General features: G+C 38.9%; 1 protein-coding gene across 1 annotated transcript in view; it reads left to right on the top strand.

Moving 5' to 3' along the window:
• LOC124126613 (uncharacterized protein DKFZp434B061-like) overlaps positions 1-22,791 on the top strand; it is a 30,860-nt gene extending 8,069 nt beyond the window's left edge. The window contains exon 4 of the mRNA XM_048393868.1: positions 22,405-22,791. Within this exon, the coding sequence (XP_048249825.1) occupies positions 22,405-22,791 (387 nt within the window). The remainder of the gene's footprint in view (positions 1-22,404) is intronic.
• The last annotated feature ends 1,762 nt before the right edge of the window (positions 22,792-24,553 follow it).

Below are 24,553 nucleotides of genomic sequence, written 5' to 3'. Positions count from 1 at the left end.
TTGCCTGACACACTGGCAAAACAATGCCTTGTGATGTCAGGGGTCATTGGGTGTACATATATATGCTCTTTTCAGTGGTCTATCGTCTCCACACGCTATGTTTTTGCATAAGCCAAGCAATGTTGACAGTTTTAATTATTTGTTTACTAAATTTTACCTGCGGCTGCGCATTTTATATCAGTGCTTGTTTATGAAAGCACCTTTGTTTCCTATATGTTTTTTATTTCATTTTTTACTTATTCCAGTGGTTAAATTGATTATATATTGAAACTTATAATGTGCAATAAGTGGGTTATGGCTAAAACGTCACCGATTGGCAAAACCCATGCCGAAAGCGAAAACGGTGATTATTACTTGGCGAAAATGGCGCCTTATTTTTTTTACCTTTGTAAAATAAATGAAATTAAACTTGGATTGATAACTTGCAAAGACCAATAATTGTGAAATGTTAAAACAAGTTTACATTAGAAATTAGCCTCTACTCCAACGTACCCTATACGCGAATTTATTGTGATAACATGCTTTGAAGTAAAATATATGGAATTAAACACATCTTCAAATACCTGTATTTCGCTATAAATTTGACTACGGTTTCTGTCAAATTATCTATTCCTGCCTCAGGTAAGGATGCAGTGATTTATTTAAGTGCACACATGTATCACAGATATACTCTTGAAGTCTATGAAAGTTATTTACAAGTGATACACATAAGGACTTAAAGGAGGAAATGTATTGATGTCAACTTCTTTATTATGAGGATCACAAAATTTCTGAGTATATACTTACTCCTTCATTAGGTTAATATTCACGATTCTGCTCCAATTGCTTAGATCAATGCCCACATTGTCAATCACTGGGTCGTCTGGTACAGACTCGATTATTTACAGATCACTGTCATGTGGCTGGAATATTGCTGAGTGTGGCGTTAAACAACAAACACAACATGTTTCTACTACCTGTCGTTGTGGATACCATTTTGAGAATCCTACACATTACATCTTTTCATGTCATAACTATTGCCATCTTCTAAATAATATGTACTACTACATGTGTTTTGAACATATTTATTTCAAAATGTAATGGATTTGCAAACAATCTGATTGCCTTTATATATGATTATCAAATACTCAAAAAGTATTAATTACAATAAAGTTCAATACTATCAGTTAAGCAATAATGTAATCATTAAATTGTAAGTAGATAATTCAAGTATGAAACCATATTGATTAAATCTAACAGATTCTGACAAAAATGCATGTATCGATGATTTCTTTCAATGTTTTCCTGTACATAATTTTCAACATTACCATATTAAGCCATTTTTATATCATATTCATGTGTATAATAATACATATTATTTCTAATAATCGGGTAATTTGGACACACAAATATAAAGCAACCCAATACTTGCCGTAACAGGCGACTATGCTTGTCTAAAGAGTTGACTAACGGGATTGGGTGGCGGTCAGGCTCGGTGACTTGGTTGAAGCATGTCATTGATCCCAATTGTGTGGGTCGATGCTCATGATGTCAATCACTGGACTGTCTGGTCAAGACTCGATTATTTACATATAGCCGGAATATCGCTTGAGTGCGGCATAAAACAACAAACCAAACCAAATCATAAAAAGCGCCATAAGTCGGGATGGGTCATTTGAGATTAGCAAGTTTTATGTGAACTTAAATCATTACAACCTGATCTGAGTCGTGAAAAGACATGACTTTGATTCAGTGAAAATTTGCATCATGATAGTTTCAACTGTAGGCACAGTTAATCTAAACAGTTAATCTGATTTTTGTACAGTTTCTGTTTATTAATTGTTAAATGTCTTTGTGTTCAAATAAGCTTTGCCTCTTCACCAACCCTATTCCTCTTTTGGAATAAATAGTGTCTAATTATTCAAATACCATCACTACTAATCATCCTTGTGAACAAAACAAAGAAATGCACATCAAAACTGTTATTATTATATATCAGATATCTCATAAAGTAGAAAAAAACTGTTACCCAGCAAGATACATTTCCTTGGTCCCCAGAAGCATGTTACATAGTAAACTGACTTGATAGGTTGAATAGCAGTCAGCATGGTTGTAAATGCACAACTGACTAAGCCGTCACTACTCAATTAAGTAATTAACAGACAATTGCAAGTGCTAATACCCACCCGACACTAATTGCCCTGTTAATCCCTAGCCCACAATGAGTTGACATTGAGTTCATTTTGCTAATTAGCTTTTTTTAGAGTAGCAAGGTAATAAACATCAAAGGTGGGGCAGGCTTTGATCATGTGTTCTGTAGAAAAGATGATGTCACTTGTTTTATGTTTATTTAGGATTAGCTAGATCCCTTGATGCTACCAAGGCAGCCCTTGAGATTATCAGACAGTTTGGCTGGACACAAACAGATGTCTCCCTTGTAGCACACTATGTGTCAGACAAGGACTTTGACCACTCTGTGCAGATGCATATCAATGCATAAAGAACATTGGGTAGATGATTCAATAATGTCATGCAAGTCAAAGTTGGGTTTCACTGTATTTAGAAACAGACGATGTATCCAAAACTTAATAACAGTAATCATGATTAATTTAAACTTTGCCAGACCAATATTTTTGGCAGATTAAGATATGATAAAAATATGATAATGATTTTAGTCAAGAATATTGCCATGAATATTTTAATTAAGATCAGAACAAACGGGGAGGGTCACCCAAAAATTGTGAGAGTCTCTGGGTAAGCCGTTCGCGTGCGTTCAAGGGAGATAACCGAGTGCGGCTTACTTACCATCAGCTGCCAAGAAGAAGAAGCGCCAATAAAATATACACCTATAAGTACATCGTCATTATTAAGCGTAATACAATGTTGCCTTCAACCAAGAAGACATTGGAGAGAGAATGAGGAAATTCTCAAGAGCTTTGACTGTCTTAGGTATCCAAGAAAAGACTTTTCGTCACATTTTGAGAGCTCCTTAACCGGATGTGCAGACCACTTGAGAGTTCTTCGACGGATCAGCTGACTACATGTGCCTAAAGTCAGGTCTCATCGTATTGTCAACGCAAGTTACACCATGTGAATTAATTATGGTAATTCCTACAAATACAATCGTGATCTTTGCTGTAACACACAGGAAATGTTATGTAATGAGAATGTCGGGCAGGTGTTTTGTTTATGTAATAAACTTGTCAGTGTCACCAAGTTGTTTATACAGTGATTTATAGCACCTCGTTAAAAAATCAAAGCTAGCATTTCCTCGAACCCACGAATTTTGCACGAGAATTTTTAGTTGTTTATACAGGGAATTATGGCATTTTCTTGAATCCATGAATTATGTATGACAATTTTGATAACATGAGAATCGCAAATGCTTACGGAACACTGTAACGCAGTGGCGAAAAAAAGGAGAAATGTGTTGGAATTGAGACAGCAAATTTCAATATATTAAAACAAGATAACGCGGTTGGTTTCCGTGGATATCGCCTGACAAACATGTATGTTGGATTTTATTATATATAAATCTGCCGTCACACAATTGAATCGAAAATTACAGTCCTCAAGAAAATACATTTTCAGGAAAGATCGAAAGCAGGAGAAATATATTGGAAATTGGGGGAACATGTGGTATTTTATTAGCGATTTTAATTGTGAAAGCATATATATGTGTGTGTGATGGCGATACTCACCTCAATGTTACCTTCCGCTACTATATTATGTGGCGATACGGTACGGAATAATTCGAGCATGCGAAAGACGTTCGTGGGATGTTAGTCATGTCAGTCGGCATTTGTCACCTTGAGTTATCGGCACGGACACGTTGTTTAATGCCAGAATATATACATGAGAAATCTTTGTCACATGTGGTAACCAAGCACGATATGTCCACGAAGTTCCATATTTTTAACATCCGCGCGATTTCCATCTGAAAAACGGTACCCATTGTTGTAATCTGACCAACCATGATCCGGCAAAAATGATGACGGACAAAAAGCTAAATTCCGGCGCAGTGGTGACGAGGCATTACACCTAATTTGCATATCATGTGACACAACATTTCGTAAACAAATTATTTACCAAAATTATTTAGACTGTATTGCTACTGGCTATAAATTATCGCCAACTCCCCGTTGTCGCACGGGATATCATTTTAATTTTGCTCGTTTTCATTAGAAGAGAGAAAGATTTATCCGAAAATGATGAACAAAACACTTGAGGAAATATTTTTTTTAAAAACCCCACAATAATCGCCAAGCCCGAATACAGCTTTATCAAAGACATGTGGGCCATCGCGACTAATTCACTCGAAAATAAATAACAAAACACAATGACGCACTTCCGTTCTGGCATTGCTTTCTATCGGTCAGTCATTTCTTTCCCAAAATACAATTCTGAAACCTATTTGAGCTGTACGTAGCATGTGTATATATCGAAATCCATAGTACATATGATAGCATGTAGAGATCGAATGTGGGGAATATTGGTTTGCAGACGACAAATTTGTAATGTCATTTGTATAACTGAAGCGTATATGCGTGATCACGTGGCACGTGCTGTCAAGACGACGGGAAAGTTATAACAGAGATCAACTAAATCATTTTTCACGAACTGAAATCACGGAGTGACAGAAAGGAAAAAAAAAACTGCCGAAAAATGTTCTGTAATGAGCATGTCGGGCAGGTGGTTCTGTTTATGTAATAATAAACTTATCAGAAGTTGTTATCATGGTTATACAGGGATTTATGGCATTTCCTTGAATCTACGAATTTGATAACATTAGAATCGCAAATGCTTACGGAACGCTATAACGCAGTTGTTTTTAACTATTTTCGCCACCTTCCATGCGTAACGCGGTGGCGAAAAATATTTCAAACGCAGGAGAAATGTGTTGGAATTGTGACAGCAGATTTCAATATTTTAAACCATGATAACCATGATGGTTTCCAAGGGTACCGCCTGACAAATATGTATGTGTGGTTTTATTATACATATGAATAGAAAACAACAGTCGTCAAAAACCGCGATTACAAGAATAAATAGCTTTCATTTTCAGAAAAGATAAAAAGCAGGAGAAATATGTTGGAAATGGGGGGGGGACATGTGGTATTATATTAGCGATTTTAATTGTGACAGCATATATGTGTGTGTGATGGCGATGTTCGCCTCAATGTTCCGTATCGCCAGTGAATTATGCAAATGAGATACGATGACATGCCAGCAGCCCATGCTTGCCGTAAAAAGTGACCATGCTTGTAAAAGGCGACCAACGGGATCGGGTGTCCAGGCTCGCTGACTTGGTTGATGCATTGCGTGGGTCGATGCTCATGATATTAATCACTTGGTTGTCTGGTCCAGACTCGATTATTTTACAGACCGCCGTCATATAGCTAGAATATTGCTGGGTGCGGCGTTAAACAACAAACAAACAAACGATGACATGCATCAACAAAGTCAGCGACCCTGACTTGGTTGATGCATGTCATCAATCCCAATTAATTACAGACCGCCGTCATATAGCTGGAATATTGCTGAATGCGGTATTTAATATATGTTGTGTTGGAGGGAGCGTTATTTACATAAGCCAGTTTGGCCTGTTTACAAATCTCAGATGAATAAAATATGATTAACCTATTATTACATGTTGCGGGGTGTCTTATTTCATACAAAACCAATGTTCTTAAACACATCACCTTCGGTGAAACAGAATTATTTCCTTGTTTTAGCGTCGATTTCATAATGCTTACATGCGTATGGGATAACATAAGATTGTTATTTGATGTTATTAATATGCTGTGGGGCATTTGATATTTACAGTCCACATGCCCACGGTGATTTTCTAATATATATTTCATATGCATACAGTACTTCTAGAAATAATGCAAATTCCTCAATCGGCATACACATCTGCCATACACAGGAAACTCTGTATATTTAATTATCCACTGTGATTAGCTGTTAAACAGTCATCCCCCGCGATAACGCGGGTCTCGGGGCCAATGGACACCCCCGGCGTTATTCCAATTATGGAATGTAGGTCGGGTGATAGTTGAACTAAAGAGGAGTCCAATACATGTACTGTATATGCACACTTGATGACGTATGTACGTAAATGCGCATGCATTGTTTCGACAGAAGAATTGCCGGTGTTTGTGAGAATAAATACAATGTATGATTTTATTTTTGTTCGAGTAAGATCGATCTTTTGTAGAAGTTTTGATGTTCCGTTATTGTTAACTACTTTGACTGTTGGGCCCATTTGAATGCAAATATGGTTAGATATACATGAATGAAATAATCTTTTGGGCTTGAAATTTCATTACTTCGCCAGAGATTGGTGTCCCGTCATGTCGGGATAGCGTAAACCACGCAAACAGTGCATTGTCCAGTGTCTGGTCGTACGCCGTCTTGGGGCGGTCGGGTAGCCTAGTGGTTAAAGCGTTCGATCGTCACGCCGAAGACCCGGGTTCGAATCCCGACATGGGTACAATGTGTGAAGCCCATTTCTGGTGTTCCCCGCCGTGATATTGCTGGAATATTGCTAAAAGCGGCGTAAAATCAAACTCACTCATGTACGCCGTCTTTTCCTGCTTCATGCCAAGGCCTCTGATGTCTTCTGTCTTTGGCCTGTGAATCTCTTTCTCTCTTGATCAACGCTAACTTCTCCGCAATGCTTGTCGTCTGCTTTTCACTGATGCCATGTTGAAATGGTACACGAAAAACTGGGAACTGGAATTTTATATACCCAGTATGATTTCAGCACTAACTTCTTCTCACTTTTAATGTTGTTTCAGATTAGTTTTAACTCTTACACACGCGACACGCTTGATGTTTAAAACTAGTCACAGCACAGATTGATGTGTTAAATTGATGAAGATGGAAGTCGAATCATAATTGGGTCCAGATACGGAAAACCTACGTCGTGTGTTGTAAACAAATTAAAAAAATAAAAGGTGTTCATTGTTTTTTGGACATTAATTGTATTAGGTAATCCCTGTACTATCACCAAATACGCGTAATCAAATGGGAAGCAGCATGAAATTTATTGGAGCCAGTGATCACCCCGCAGTCAACTGGGATGACGCAATACAGCACGTGACTTCTCCAAAAATGAACTTACCCCTCCCCTATATATATGAGAGAGAATCACGATTTCTTTTAGATAGAGAGTGGTTTAGGGTGTTGTATATGGCGCAGCCGTAGTCTAGTTTTGATCTAATTAGTGTTGTATATAGTGAGAGGAGGGTATCTTTGGATGCTCCCCAGTTAGAGCCGGTGAGACATCTTAATGTGTTAAGGTCTTTGCTGCATCTAGTTTTTAGGTTTTGGACGTGAGCCTCCCAGGTGAGGTGTTGATCGAAAATAAGTCCTAAGAATTTGGTTTGTTTTTGGAATTTGATTGTTTGGTTGTTTAGCTGGAGGATTGGGTAGGCAGGTTTCATGTTTTTATGTTTGAATACTACTCCTGTTGTTTTATCTGAGTTAAGGGAGAAGCCCCATTTGTCTGCCCATTGTTGTATTTTATTTAGAGATTTTTGGATTAAGTTTTCTGCCATTTTAATGCTTTTAGTGCGGATCCATAGGGCTCCATCATCCGCGAATTTTGAAGTGTTTAGTTTAGGGGATAAGCCCTCGAATAGATCATTTATCATTATATTGAAGAGGGTTGGGCTGAGAATGCTGCCCTGGGGAGTGCCATTTTCTAGGGGACACTGGTCCGATAGCGTATGGTCTATACCCACGGTAATTTTGCGATTGTTTAGGAAATCTTGGATGAAGTTTATTATTTGGCCTTTTAGTCCTATTTTTTTTAGTTTTTGTATTAGCCCGTGGTGCCATACCATATCGAAAGCTTTAGAGAAGTCGAGGAATATGCCTATGGTGTATTGCTTGTTTAGCTGTCCTGTTTTTATATCCTGTTCTAGTCGGGCAAGGTTATCGAGAGTTGATCGGCCAGGAGTGAAGCCGCTTTGGTCGGGGTTTATGATGTTGTTTTGGTCTAGGTAGTGCTGTAGCCTATTTTTAGTCATAAGTTCCATTATTTTGCAGAGATTTGAGGTTAGGGATATGGGCCTATAGGAGTTTGCCTGATCTGCTGGTTTATTTGGTTTAGGTATTGGGATTACTAGAGCTTCCTTCCATGAGGATGGGACCTGTCCGTTTAGGTAAACTAGGTTGTATAGTTTAAGTAAAGTTTGGAGTAGTTTGGTAGGTAAGTGTTTGATTATTTGGTAAGAGGTGAGGTCTAGGCCAGGGGCTGTTCCTTTTTTTCTATTGTTTAGTACGTGATTTAGTTCTTCTATGGTATAAGGTTGATTTATTTCTAGGTTGTCTTGTCTGATTTCTTTGGAGAATTTTATTTCTTTATTTAGTTTATCTTGGAATTTCTTACTGAAGTTACTGTTGCTACTAACTTTAGAGAAGTATTTGGCTAGGTTGTTGGCCTTTTGGTTGGGGTTAGTTGAGTTGTTTATATTGGGGCTTTTTTTGTGCCGTTTGATGCCTCGGATGGCGTGAATTTTGCGCCACACCTTCCTAGCGTCGGTGTGGTGGTTTAGCTCCTCACAGAATTTTTTCCAGTTTTTGGTTTTAGCAGTTTTAACTAGGTTTTGGACTTGGTGGTTTAGTTCATGAGCTGTTTTGAGATGAGAGGGGTCTCGTTTAGCTCTGTTGAAAGCTGATTTGCGTTTTAGTCTAGTTAGCTCTATTTCCTCATTCCACCAAGGGACAGTGGGTTTTCCTGGGTTGGATGATTTGAAGGGGATTGCGGATTTGGCTGCGTTGATTATGAAGTTAGTTAGGTTTTGACAGAATGTTTCGGGGTCTGTTGTTTCTAAATCGTTTAGATTAGCTTCGTTGCATAATTCTTGGAATTGGTCCCAGTTGGCGTTTTTGTACTGAAATTTAGGTTCCTGTTTAGGGGTTTGATTTGGTATTTTTATATTTCCTAGGGTTATATTTATGGGAAAGTGGTCGCTGCCAAGAGGTACTGGGTGGACGTCCCACATCAGACTTTGTGCTAAGTCTGGCGTACATATTGTTAAGTCGATAGCCGACATGGTGTGGTGGATTTTGTCGTATCTAGTTGGTTGGTTATTGTTTAATAGTATTAGGTCATTTTTTTCGATCCACTCTGATATTAGTTGTCCATGGTTGTCTAGTTTATCTGCAATGCCCCAGGTAGGATGATGGGCATTGAAGTCTCCTAGGAAGATTGTTGATTTATTTCCTAATTGGTAAAGGATGTCCAGGTCTGTATCTTTAATTGGTTTTAGTGTTGAGTGATAGATGTTAATGATTTTTATTTTTTGGTTATTGATGGTGACTTGGATTCCATTAGCTTCTAGATTAGGAGTGTTTACTTTAACTTCCTCGTAGTTAATATCCTCTCTAACGTAGATGATTATACCTCCTCCTGTTCTGCCTGGGATGGTTTTGGACCTGTCGGTTCTTACTGCGTTATAATTTGGTAGGTTGAATTTAGTTTTATGTGAGAATTTGGTTTCTTGAATACAAGCTACATGGGGACCTTTATCTATTTTGAATTTAGCTTTAAGTTCAGAACCATGGCCGGCGAGGCCATTGGCATTCCATTGAAAAATGTTTAGGCCTTCCATTGGGAAACTGGGTGGATTTATGTTTGGTTTAGGCTTGGTTTAGGTATTTACTTTAGTAGGTTATTAAGGTTGCTGCTGAAACGGTCGAAAGAGGTGGTGACGAGTTTTAGTTTATGTGCTACACCAAAGAAGGCTTTGGAGCTGGCTTCTGGATTAGACTGCTTTAACATGTAAGCTAGTAGGAGGACTAAGTTGTTTAGTTTTTTGCTTGCTACGTTTTGGGTGAGTTTTTTTCTATAGCTTTTGGTTTTGGGGGCTGACAAGGTAAGATCTATCTAAAAAACTTGACTCAATCCAATACCAAGCCCTTAAACTAATTACACGCACCCAACATGGCACCTCCTACACCTCACTTCAGGCCCTTACAGGAGAAATGCCACTAAATCTACGCAGGGAACATCTAAGCCTTAATTTCTGGGCCGCGTCCCAAACAAACCCTCTCATCCAAAACCTAATTAACCAAAACATTAGCCCAAGAAACCAAGCTCTAGCTCGCAAACACCCCTTACTCACCCCAATATCCCAAAGAATAACTAACTACCTCAATGAACACCAAACTCAAAATCTTAAACAAAACTGCAAAAAATCAAATATCTTCACCCCTAAACTCAAAATACCCCAAATAGACACAACGCTAACTAACCAAATAAATAAACAAACCGACCCAAACATAGCTAAAACAACCACACTTTCATACATACACGAAAATTGGCCAAATTGGTGTCACATATACACTGACGGATCTTCAGACCCGATCTCCAAACACACAGGTTTCGGAGTCCATACCACACAGCCAGTTATATCCACACAATCTTACCGACTCCCAAACAACCAATCTATATTCACGGCCGAACTTATGGGCATGGCCTCAGCCCTGCATAACCAACAATCAAAAAACCACAAAAAAATCCTAATTCTCACTGACTCGCTAAGTGGACTACAAGCCCTCCAAAACAAAAATACCAAAAAACGACCTAAATTAATAAACCAAATACTTAAAAGCTCCAACGAACTAACAAAAGCAGGCAAACAAATAACCTTCTTGTGGATCCCCGCCCACGTAGGAATTTACGGCAACGAAAGCGCCGATAAAGCAGCTAAATTATCTCTCAAAATACCAGAAATAAGCCTAAACCTACCCATCTCAAAATCAGAAATTAAAAGTGTAAACAAACAAAAAATAACCAAAAAATGGCATAATCAATATCAAAACTCAAATAGCCAAATCAAAAAAGTGCTCAGAAAACCACTAGCCAAACCTAAAATCCTTCACCCCTCTAAAAAAATTGACAGATTAATTACAAAACTCCAAACAGGACACACGAACCTAAATAACCACCTAAAACAACTTAAAAGACACACCACAGGCAACTGCCCCCACTGCAAACAACCCGAAACCACAGAACACGCACTCATCCACTGCACCCACTACCAAACACACAGAACCACACTACAAACCAACCTCAATCTAAATAAGGTTCCTACTCTAGATGAAATACTAAACCCTCAAAATAAACTAGAAAACTTCAAGGCCCTAGGCGTATTCCTAGTCAAAACAGGCCTAATTAAGCGCATCTAAAAACTAATTAATCTACCAACCCAAAATCCAATAAACATACAAATACCCACCTCACCCAGCTCCCTTAGTTCCCTCCTCCATCCACCTCGGCATTTATTCCAAATTTTAAAATTTCAAAAATCGATATAAGCAACCCCTAAAAGCCCCCTCTTGTGTTGCACACACCACTTTCACCCTTCTCGGAATACACTAAATGGTCTGGCCAGGCCCGTGTGCGAAATACGCTGCAGTCGGAGTGAGTGAGTGAGTTATGATTTAACGTCACATCGGCAGTATTTCAGCCATATCGTGACGAGAAGTACATTAATAATACATAAATGTATACAACATAAAAAGCTGTCAACGATGGACAGTAAAATTACTAGAATATCACAGATTAATATTTAAAACTAGCATACAACTATAAAAGATATCACTATATATAACGGTACAATATAAAAAAGGGCTATAGATCGCCAGCAGCTGAAGGTAGATCACCATGCTAGGGTCCATGGGGACTTACAGTACTTTTGCTACCTGCATGGACCCCAGCCGGATTTACATCATCCCTTCCGCTGTTGGCGATTAATGACAAATCTAGCCAGAATAAATGAACATATATACTACGTCTAAAAACGAGCAGAAATAAACATACTTTGAAAGACGTGGTCTTACATACCCTCTCAGGGGGACAATAATTTTACACTACTTTAACCCCCTTCGAGGATATAGCCACTAACAATCCCAGTTACTGAATAATTCTACCAATTATAAAAGTTATTTATTTAATTACAAACTATAACAATCAAAATTTATGCAGTAATTCGATTTCCTTTAAAAAACCAATAATTAAATGACTACTTACCTGATAAAAAAGATCCTTGATACCTGATACCTTGAAATATTTATCCCTTGTGATGGAAAAATCAATGCAGTCAAGCAGGACATGCTTGACCGTGATTCTTTCATCACAAGGGACGCAGAATGGAGGATCTTCACCTTTTAAAATATATTCATGAGTATAACGTGAATGGCAAATACGACATCGTCTTAAAATGACCTCTTCAAATCTGGACTGACAACCCAAGTAGGTATAACCGATATTCGCTTTTATTGCATGTAATTTATTTATACCCACTTGGGTGTCCCACTTCTTCTGCATTAGATCTCTGATGTAAGATCTAATGACAGGTTTATAATCACTGTATGGTAAAAGAAGTGGTGTCACAGATTTGTTGAGTGCTGCTTTTGCGGCAGCATCAGCCAGTGTGTTACCAACAATCCCAACATGGCTTGGTAACCAACAAAAAACGATGTCATATTGGCCAGTCGCAAGATCATTAAATAACTCAAGAATTTCAATTAAAAATGGATGTTTAGATGACATATTTTTAATAGCCTGAAGGCACGAAAGTGAATCTGAAAATATAATGAAGTCTTTATATTTTGATTTCTTCTTGATATATTGTAGTGCTGTTAAAATTGCGTGCGCTTCTGCAGTGAATATGGAACTATTATCGGGTAAACGTGAAGATACTGTTCTGGATCCAATGACGGTGGCACTAGCAACTGCGCCACCATCCTTGGATCCATCTGTAAATATAGATTTATATGTGTCATAAGTGTTTCGTAATTGATTGTATTCTTGTTTATAAATAAGTGGATTTGTATCAGATTTCTTAAGTTTTGTTAATGTGAGGTCTACAGTTGGTCTTACCATCTGCCAAGGAGGCGATGAAAAAAGTTTTGTCAGAGCTATATCCTGAAAGTTAATGTTCGCAGCAGAAATGACTGATTTAATTCTTATTCCTAGGGGTGGAACAAGAGATGTTTTCTTATTGTAAATATCTTCGTACAAAGGATTAAATACGCAATTAAAGGCTGGATTTGACTGATTGGAATATAATTTAGTGATGTATTGTAAAGATAGTTTCAGACGGCGTTGTTTAAGAGAAGGCTCATCCGCCTCAACAGACAGACTCGGAATAGGAGAAGTGCGAAAGGCTCCAAGGCAAAGCCTCAGTCCCTGGTGATGGATAGTATCAAGTTTTTTTAAATTACTTTTACAGGCTCCACCGTAGACGATGGAGCCATAATCAAGTTTGGAACGGATCAGTGACCTGTATAAGTGTAGGAGGGTAGTCTGATCCCCTCCCCACTTGGAATTAGAAACAACTTTCAACAAATCGAGTGCTTTCAGGCATTTAGCTTAAAGAGATTTAATGTGTGGTAAGAAAGTTAAATGGCTATCAAAGATGAGTCCCAAGAATTTGGCCTCTTTAACAACTTTGATAGGGGTGCCATTCAAAAATAATTCAGGTTCTTTATGCGGCTTATATTTTCTGCAGAAGTGTATACAGTTAGTTTTAGACATAGAAAATTTGAACCCGTTTTCGAGAGACCATTTATGAATTTTATTGAGACAGATTTGTAACTGCCTCTCTATGGTATGCATATTTTTACCACAACAAGATGCATTAAAATCATCCACGAACAGTGATCCATCCACTGAATTACTTAAAACCTTGGACAGACTATTAATTTTAATACTAAACAAGGTGACAGACAATATACTGCCTTGTGGGACACCCTGATCCTGATTATAATGGTCAGACAGGGTGGAACCCACACGGACTTGAAATTGTCTGTCTGTTAAAAATTGTGATATAAAATGAGGCAAACGGCCTCTCAAACCAAAATCATGTAAATCCTTTAAAATGCCATGCTTCCAAGTAGTATCGTAGGCTTTCTCAAGATCAAAGAAAATTGATACTACGTGTTGTTTGTTTACAATAGCATTTTTCACAAAGGATTCTAATCGTACTAAATGGTCGATAGTACTTCTATTTTTTCGGAAACCACATTGGATATTTGTAATTAGATTATTGGTTTCCAGATACCAAATTAATCTATTATTAACCATTCGTTCCATGGTTTTACATACGCAGCTTGTTAAGGATATAGGTCGATAGTTAGAGGGATCTGTATGATCCCGGCCAGGCTTCGGTATTGGGACTACAATGGCATTATGCCATGAAGTAGGAAAATTCCCTGATGTCCATATTTGATCAAATATGTCTAAAAGTGTCTCCAGACAAGAATCTGGTAAATGTTTTAAAAGCTGGTAATGAATGTTATCAGCTCCCGTTGCTGTGTCATGAGCTTGCCCAAGGGCGGTATGTAGCTCATGTAATGAGAAGACTTCATTATAGTCTTCACCATTATCAGAAGTGAAATTAACTTTGATCTTCTCCTGTTGTTTCTTAAATTTTTGAAACTCCGGGACATAATTAGAAGGTGAAGAATGTTTCACTAACGTTTCTCCAAGTTTATTGGCAATATCTGTTTTATCCGTTAATAACGTGTCACCTTCCTTAAGATGGTGAACAGACGATCTTGAACCTTTGCCTTTTATTTTCTGCACCATATTCCACACCTTGGATATGGGCGTGCGGGAATTTATTTTGGAGACATAGTTCCTCCAAGACATACGCTTATTTTGTTTAAAAGCACGTCTTGCTTTGGCATTTGTAATTTTAACCTTATTCAAATTATGGACTGTAGGATGTCGGCGAAAATATTTTTCTGCTTTCTTCCTACACTTTCTGGCCTGTTTGCAGTCATTTGTGAACCATGGTTTACGAATATGGGAATTCGCAGAGGACTTAGGAATGGTTTGGTCAGCAATGTCATTCAGTAAATCCGAAAACAACTGTATCGGATCTGGAATATTCTGGAAAATGTGATGTATTATTGTGTCAGTACACAGTACCTCATATAAGGACCAATTAGCCTTGGTAAAGTTCCATCTGCATGATGGTGGCTCATCAGTAGGATTAACAGTTTTAAGTACTGTGGGAAAATGATCACTCCCGCACAGGTCATCATGGACTGACCATGCAAATTCGTTATACAAGTTTGAGTCTGTGAGTGACAGATCGAGGGCAGAATAAGTTCCAGTGGCTGGATGTAAATATGTTGCAGAATCATCATTAAAAATACACAGGTTGTTGTCAGAAATAAATTCCTCAATGATTTTTCCTTTAGAACTGGTATTTGCACTTCCCCAAAGCGGGTTGTGTCCGTTCAGATCACCCATGATGATGCAGGGCTTTGGGAGCTGGTCATACAGATTTTGAAGATCAGACTGTCGAAGATCAGAAGAAGGAGGGATATACAAAGAGCACAGCGTAAAAGCAATGTGCAGAGTCAGACGAACAGCAACAGTTTGAAGATTGGTATTTAGGGGGACAGGACTATGTATTATCCCCTGTCGCACCAAGATAGAAGAGCCTCCCGTTGCTTTATCTCCTGGAGGAGAAAATGAATGATAGTCATTGTACTGTCGTAAGGTGAACTGATCTGTAGTTTTCAGGTATGTTTCCTGAAGACACAATGCTGACGGTTGAAAATCCTGTATTAATAATTGTATCTCATTAAAATTATGCCTAAGTCCTCTGCAATTCCACTGTATAATGTTGGACAATTGAGTCATGGTGGCTCAATTGGAGATCGCTCGCGTGAATGTGAGGAGGAACTACTCCTCCGCCTGTCCGGTGAGGACAGAGTAACCTCCATATCCAGAGGCCCAAATGAGTTCTGTAAAGGAACGTCTGAAGGTGAAGGGACGATCGGTGCTTGTTTTCTATGCAATTTCTTTTTCCCTTTTTTGACTGATTAACAGGTTCTTTCATAGACGTTTGAGAATGTTTCTCAGGCTGAATCTCAGTTTGAGATCCTGAACTAGAGTGAGTGGCAGTAATATGTTCAGTGAGTTGAATAGTAGCAACAGGTTTTTCTGACTTGACCCATGTCAAGTCAGTCTGGCACGAAATAGAGGATGTTGCTACAGAGCGAGAGACTGCAGCAGAGTAGGAAATGGTAGATGAAGTCGTGGTCTGATCTTTAAATAGTTTTTTGGCATCCAGGTAGGATATGTTTCTTTCACATTTGAGTTTCATTATTTTAGATTCCATTTGCCACACAGGGCAAGATTTTGACGAAGCAACATGTGGGCCAGAACAGTTTGCACACTTCAAATCATGATCGCAGTCAGAGCTCTCATGGCTGTCACCACAGCGATGACATACCACAGAGTTGCGACAGGATTTGGAACCGTGACCGAAATGTTGGCACTTGTAGCATCGGAGCGGATTGGGGACATACACATCCACTCCGATGTTCATATAACCTGCTTTAATTGCCTGTGGCAGGGATGTACGGGCAAACGTTATGAGATAAGTATTAGTGTTTGTGATGACACCATCTTTCTTCATTGTGAAACGTTTAACTTCAGTAACGGCTTGGTCTCCCAACTCTGAAACGATTTCTTCTTCAGACATGTCGGACAGACAACGAGCTCTGTCACGAACAATGCCTCGACAAGAATTTAATGTTCTGTGCACAGACACAGCAACCTCAATATTGGCAAAGGTAGAGATAGATAAAAGATTGAGAGATTGCTGTCTCCGTGCACACTCCACCAGAAGCGAACCACTACGGAGACGGGTGACGTTCTTGACCTCACCGCAAATCCCAGACACAGCCTTAGATATGGCAAAAGGATTCAATTTGATGGGTAGTTTGTCAGCAGCCTCAATTACCAGGAATCGAGCCCAGGAATCAATATTTTGAGAATCATTTCCAGTTGTAAATTCAATTTCCTCTAGACGTCTCTTTTTTTCATTTCGAGAAGAACCAGATTGTTGTTGAGCCATGATGAAAAGAATATAATTCAGCACCCCTGTTCCCCACCCGCCATCGAGTGTCAACAAGGACAGTGTTATATTGCACCGGATATCCAGGATGCAAACACCAGGGATACAGGGATGTTATACTCCAGCAAATATGACTTGAATAGCTATATTTATCTACCAGATGTAGTGCCAGGCAGGTTCAGTCCATGACAAGAAACTGGAGACATACAGAATACAGAGGTCAACATCACCAGATTGGCCCATGAGCCACCGCCTTCTGGCGTAAGACTCTAGGCAATTTAAATCCATCAAAAATTGGTAATTCATACAAAGTATGCTTGGCCAAGTCCAAAATATACATTATAATACAACACAGGAGTGCATATACAATATTACGCACAGGGCCTGGCATGACCAGCCGATTGATAAGACCGGGCCCATCTTACCACCCGTCTAGGCGAAGTAAGGGTCGAAGTAGTGTGTTGGGCAAAGGAACACAGTTCCAGGAACCAGTGCCCTCAACTACCAGACTCCCGTCCTCCGCCGACACAGGGACGCAACCCACGGCAAACGGGCTGCCCACTTTGGTCGCCTCTTACGACCAGCAATGGGGTGCTGTGGAAATATTCTACCCCGGTTCCACACGGGGGAAGAGCTATTAGCGCTACCCAGCACTCACCACGAGGAGGTTGCTCTTCACGAGTGCCCATCGCTATTTAGACCCGTTAATCCGACAGCCTCGCACTCCCGACATCGACACACCTAATTTGCAACGAACCACTGAAATCACTTATTAATTAGTCTCGTTAATCCGACACAGTCATCAACGTACTCCGTGGTCATCTGCCCGCGAGTACACAGACACGTGTTTTGATGCGAGACGAGTCGGCGAGTAGCTGCATATTTCAACGGCTGCAGAGATAAACTTGCTTAACAATAAACAACTACTGCTTTCAATAAACAAAACAGGATTAATCACATGCCTTGATTACCTCAATCTTATTAAACTCATATACAAAATCTCGCAACCGCTGTGTACTTTACAGGTCACGTCAGAACGACCTTCCGCGAAGTTTGACCGACCAATCAAATTACTAACAGGAAGTCGACACAAGCCACTATGAAAGCAGCTTTCTAAGCATTTGCGGCACTAAAGTACTCACGGAAATGAAAAAAAAACTGTTTTTTTCGATCTCAGATTTTAAATAAATGCAGTTAATATACAAAATATAGAAATATTCAAACAACTCAATTAGTACTAATTGGGCTTTGGCACAAATACAGCGTATCAAAGGTTTAGACTAGTACTTTTCCAGTTGTTTTGTTATTTCGTATTTACATCTACGTAATGCTTTGTGTCGATTATTAAATCAAAACAGTTTTTTTCCATTTCCATGAATACTTTAGTTTCAAATTGGCGACTTGCATTCCCAACTATGCCTTATAAAGTATTTTAAGTCAGACATACACTCCGTATCAGTAGTTTTTGAAAACGTATTCCGCTAACATTTATTACGAGTTTGAATCGTTATCGATCGTGTAGTTGTCCGATTTTCGATCACGAACGTTAAAACAACCTAATTTCGTTTATAATAAATAACAATAGACACGATGAAACATACATGTAAACACGCGCGCGCACTGAATATCACAGGCAACATTGTGTGTAGAAAACATATTGTCCACGTGTTTTCAGAATTTGAAAAACCAAGTAAGCTAATGGAATGTATGCCCGGGTAAAAATATTTGCATAAAGCGAATTCCGACCTGTCGATAACGGACAAGTACGTAAACCATCTGTCTAGTCATTGAATAAGATCATGTTTTCTTCCCCATTTATATTTATACTTGATGTTATTTTTCTTATTGTTGCCATAACACGCGCAATTGAACTTGCAACAAACACCCGCCTGAAACACGTAGTGCTCTTTGTGATGCTGATGTATCCCATAATTATTATTGTTCGTGTTCACTAATAAATGGAGCTGTTGATGACATCTGAACATGATTTCAGAATGAACATATATATTTGGTGGGACTAAATATTTCATAAAGCAAAGAATCAAGACAACAGCCGTACGGATTTCTTCCGTTGACTTTTATTTCTAACATCCTCAAATAAACGATCAAAACGATATGCCTTAACCAGTCAGGGTGGCCTCTTTGGGATGTGGATTTTCAATTCCTACTGCAGGACCCGGTTTTTCTCGTGCGTGGGCAAAGTCACTGAAGCGCGTGTAAAAGGACTTTGAATATTCTGTGTATTGGTGTCACGTCACCATTAGCGCTTGGTTGATTCCCGGCCTTCATTACCACAAGGAGGCTCGTTTGGGTGTCTGCGGCCTGTGCGGTTAGCGGGTGATTGTGGATACATGGAAAGACGTGTGTGTACTTGAATGTGTGTGATTTAAAATTGACGTGTTGCACTATCAGGATTGTTTGAAAATTATTACGTGAACTTCACGAGTTTAGTGGTTTATCTATTCATCATAGCACACAATGAATGGTCTACGATTCAATACGTCATTCAGTAGATGTTGAGAGTTCACACAAGCGTGTGGGTATTTCCTATATCAATTACCCGTATTTTCTTGAGTATAGTGCGCAACCCCCTCTAGCGGATTCAGTATTTTAGGGGGAAAAATCGAATGTCAAGTGCAGAAATAAATTACACTGTAGATCTACCCCTTCAGCGAATTCCGGTAAACGAACGGGTGATGAGAAACTTGGTCAGTACAAATTCAAAATTTGAGATAAAAATCACCAGACAAATTTATTTACCGTTTAAATTGTATTTTTTGTTCTGCCAGGCATTGTTTTACATCCAGGGATTAAGATTACCTTGTGTATTTTCTCGTAAACTAAGCCGGACACAGCTATCAGTTGTACACACGTTTTCTTGGAATCTACCGGTGATTCGGTCAAGACACACCCAATGATATATAACTTTACAGTATTTTAATGCAAGGATCGGCAAAAATTGTATCTGAAACTATTTTTTATCAAGAATAATATATCCCAATATCTTGTTAATTTAGTTGCAGCTTTTACTAAACATATTTTAAATAATAATAACCCTTAGCGAAGCAGCTGATCGCTATTGCCGGGTATTAATTTTTCACATGGAACCAGTCTGACCAGTCACCGTCAAGGCTCTCGCGCACGTGATCGCGAGAACTACGTGTTGACATAGAATCGTCAAACTATAACAAATATGACTTTTAACGAGTCAAAGTATGGCATTTATGATATATGTATCCATTCTCTGTCAATTAAAGTTCGTTTCAAGGCGTCAATAGCGGTAATCTGACCGTGGTCGCTGTTAATAAAGGTGAGTTGCGCGATCTTCCGCTCGCTTCCACGCGATTTCGCCGAAATTAATTAAAACAGTATTTAAAGGAATTTTGAATAGAATTAATGAAATAATTACATACATAAGTCCAGATATAAAAAACCAACACTTTTTATAGCCAGACAGTGTCATTACATGATTAATTTGCGTACTTTAGTATGGATTTGTTGACATGGTATTTCCGGTGTTACGTGCCCACGGCAATATCTTTCCATGGGGGAAAAAAATCATCAAAAGTCATTATTTCGTGTATAATGCGCACCCTCTTCTACACAGCTATGTTTTTTGGACAAATATTGCGCACTATACTCAAGAAAATACGGTAGCAGCTGATTAGTTATTTCATCCACGTCATGGAACAGTTAACATGATAGCTGCAATATTGTTAACGAGCTGCATGAAACTATAAACTCACTCGCTCATTATGTTGTATTTTTAGATCACTTACATGACCTGTCTGATTGAAAGTTTTGATTATTATGAATAGTTCTGTTTTTTATGTATAAGAACCTATGTAACTTAGTTTTGCATTGTCTTCCATATATTTGTAATGCAAACATTCAAGCAAAATTCAGGTGAACCGTGTGGCGCTTAAGGTATTGTTTTTGAAGACCGGATACATTTTTGTATTTTCTGAACACTTTTCTGTTTGCAATGGCTTATTTACATGTTCAAAGATTGGTTAAATATCAGTTGCAAGATAAATTGTCAATACCCCACTGTTCGAGAAAACAACTTTTTACATGTGTAAATATGTGTTTCATAATTTTTGAATAACTAGTTTCTAAAGATGTTATGAATTGTTTCAGAACTTGGATTTCACAATCTGACACCAGCTACATTTAAGAAGATCTTGCTCAGACATGTCAGACAAGGGACTTGCCGGATGATGAACAATCCTCCCGATAACAACCAACAGATTCACCTCAGAAAGTGATGATTCTGAATGAATAATGCCACATCAGTGTGACTATAGTATAGTGACTATATATAGTATGACACTAATCAAGTCTGAATGAATTTATGCCAAAGCACTGTGACTGTGTCCAGGTTGTGTACACCGACGCTGACTATACAAATCTGAATGACTTTTGTGGTTTACTGCAGAAACATAATTTACTTTACGTATTCTTCTTCCATGAAATTCTTCTGAGATTTGACTAATTTGTTTATTTAGAAAATTGCATTGAAGAGTCTGTTCTGTAAGTTCTTGCAAACACCACTGGTTACTTTATGCTAGTTCCTCTTCTTGCTTGATCAAATTTCAATTTGTGATATGTACCAATGAAATGTCATATAATCAATAAATATGATTTTTTTTCCAAAAACATTATTTGTTTTGCTTCATAAGCATAAAGAAATATGATACTGATCAGCCATAACATAGGTGCTGAACAAATATAAAATATACTAATGCCCTGAATGTTTTCCTACTATGAATACAGCTCACTTAACAAAAGTTGTAGTTCCACGCTAGTAATCAAATGACATTGATATTTTTTTTCTGTGCTCTATTTAGGTGTTTTCTATGGATGCCATTAGTCTTATGCACCAATTTGGGACAATTGTATTGTGTTTCGTACTCCCATGAAACTACACTGTCCAGATATAACAAGTACTGATACCGTTCCAAACTAATCTTTTAATTTCACCAGGGCCAAATGCCAAAGCACATAACCAATGACTTTCCATTTTTTCTGAGTGAGAATGGTGTTATGCCACTTTTAGCAATATTGTAACAATATCACGGTGGGTGACACCAGCAATAAGCTTCACACATTTGTACCCATGTCGCGAATCGAACTTGTGAACAATGCATGCCCACATATCTTAGTTTTATGAGGATATTTACAACTAAAATAACACAGAATATCACAACAGCTATCTCATATGTACAGGCTAACATTAATAACCAGAAACAAGACATGAAGAAAATTTGCATCCGGATACCTTCCGGAAACCTTCCGGAAACCTACCAGATGCCTTCAGCAACCTTCAAAATTCTTGATATTTTCAAGATCATTTTTTATGTGTTTCACACTTAAGTGAACAAAATGCACCCCCCAAATTTTGACATTTTTTTTGGAAGGTTTCCGGAAGGTATCCGGGCCGGATCCAAAATGGGTAGGTATCCGGAAGGTTTCCGGAAGACGGAAACCTACACTTTTTTGCTGTGCACCTGAGGTACCACAGGCCTCCCTCCCTCGACGTCAGCTACCGGAGGTCTCCCCAGTGTCTGCTACTCCGACACTGCAACCAGCCCAGTCTGCCATGGTACACACTCCACCTGAGGTACCACAGGCCTCCCTCCCTCGACGTCAGCTACCAGAGGTCTCCCCAGTGTCTGCTACTCCGACACTGCAACCAGCCCAGTCTGCCATGGTAAACACTCCACCTGAGGTACCACAGGCCTCCCTCCCTCGACGTCAGCTACCAGAGGTCTCCCCAGTGTCTGCTACTCTGACACTGCAACCAGCCCAGTCTGCCATGGTAAACACTCCACCTGAGGTACCACAGGCCTCCCTCCCTTCTACCTTGAGACAAACTCCCTCCCCGGCACAGTCCACACTCATGATGTGACAGTCCACACAAGGCCACATCCATGGTGTGATAAAAATAAAGTAAACTAATTATCATTAATAATTTTTTTAGGTGTAACAGTTATTGTTGTTGGGTTTTTATTTAAAGGAAGAAAAGCATCATGTTTTTTTTATATTTTTTCATTTCAAAAGTAAAACAGAAAAGAAAAGGAAAAAGAATCTCCTTTCCTCCCTTCATGGTTTTTTCATCAAGTATAAACTAGTGACTTCAGTGAGCACTGAGAGTTTTATCAACCCAGTTGGATTCTGTGTCCCAGTCATAACAGTATGTGAAAAGAGTTATGTAGACTCTACAAAAAAATTGTTCCAAGTTCATAGTCAGTAACCAATATAGGGTGAGGTTTATCAAGCCAGCTGGATTTGATGTCTCATTCATCAACAGTGTGTGGTAGAGTTACTTTGACTGCACTCAAAATGACCTAAGATCATAGTCAGTGAGGTTATATCCCATTAGTTAGACGTCCCAATTGTTAGACACTTTTACCTAGGCAAAGAGGGATTATACCTACAGGTGTAATGGATAAGTCCTTATTAGATTAAAGTACTGAGTAGGGATAGGGGACTCACAGTTTAGGGAGTATATATGTTACAATTTCGTTTAATTAATCTAAAATACCTTACTCTCAGCACAGGTTCAATAGGCATGAGATTAACTATGTAAACTATGGAGTAGCTTAATTGTCTTACTGTATGATCAATTGAAGGTGTTGAGTTGAGATTATCTACTCATCAAACAAATAAAAATGATCTTGGGGTACGTATCATTATCAGTATCGATGATGGCTGGTTTAAGGAAAGTAGAGTACATCACCTCTCGGCGTGGAAGTAAGCAGTTGATATTAGATGGATATATTTACAACAGAAACCGCGAGAGGCAAACCTGCACACATTGGAGAGGTGTCGTCAAGACATGCAATGGGAAATGTACGACTGTCGGTGACTTTCTTCGCAATCAGTCGGAACATAACCATCCACTTGAAGATGAAACCAGAGTGACCTTTGTCAGCAATCTTCGTAAAAGAGCGCGAAGAAGAAACCACACAGATGCAAGCATTGTACGAGGAGCAAGTCACTCAAGTAGATGAAGCCAGCATCCCAGCGATGCCATCATTTCAGAGCGTGAAAAGTGCACCCTTTACATGGATGGTACCTTCACAGCATGTCCAGGTTTATGGGATCAAGTATACATCATTCATGCCAGAGTTGGTCAAAGCACCTTCCCTCTAGTGTTCGCCCTTTTGCCAGATCGTCAAGCAACAACCTATGAACCTGGGTGGATGATGACGCCAGATTCTCAATGCGCATGTGGAACCATTTCGAAACTGATGGACCCAGAACCAACGACAACCTTGAGGGATTCCACAGCCGACTGAACTACTTACTGCCACATGTTCACCCTAACATCTACAGATTCATTGAAGTCATCCAGAAAGTCGAGTTCAGTGAAAGGACTAAGGTAATGCAATTGAACTTTGGTGCGGCACCACGCTGACGCAAGAGTGAGTGAGTGAGTGAGTGAGTTATTATTTAACGTCACATGGGCAATATTTCAGCCATATCGTGACGAGAAAGTACATTTATGATACATTTATGATACATATATTTAAACTGAATAAAAAGCTGTCAACGAAGGACAGTAGAATAACTAGAATATCACAGACTTGATTTAAAACTAGTTGAGAATATTAAAAGGCAGTAAGCATTAATGAACATCACAATTTAAAAATGGGCTAGAAATCGTC

This window comes from Haliotis rufescens, unplaced genomic scaffold, assembly GCF_023055435.1.
Source record: "Haliotis rufescens isolate VD_foot unplaced genomic scaffold, xgHalRufe1.0.p SCAF_12, whole genome shotgun sequence".
Classification (NCBI taxonomy): Eukaryota; Metazoa; Mollusca; class Gastropoda; order Lepetellida; family Haliotidae; genus Haliotis; species Haliotis rufescens.
Note: the sequence above shows the minus strand (reverse complement) of the source record. Positions and strands in the feature narration are given on the sequence as shown.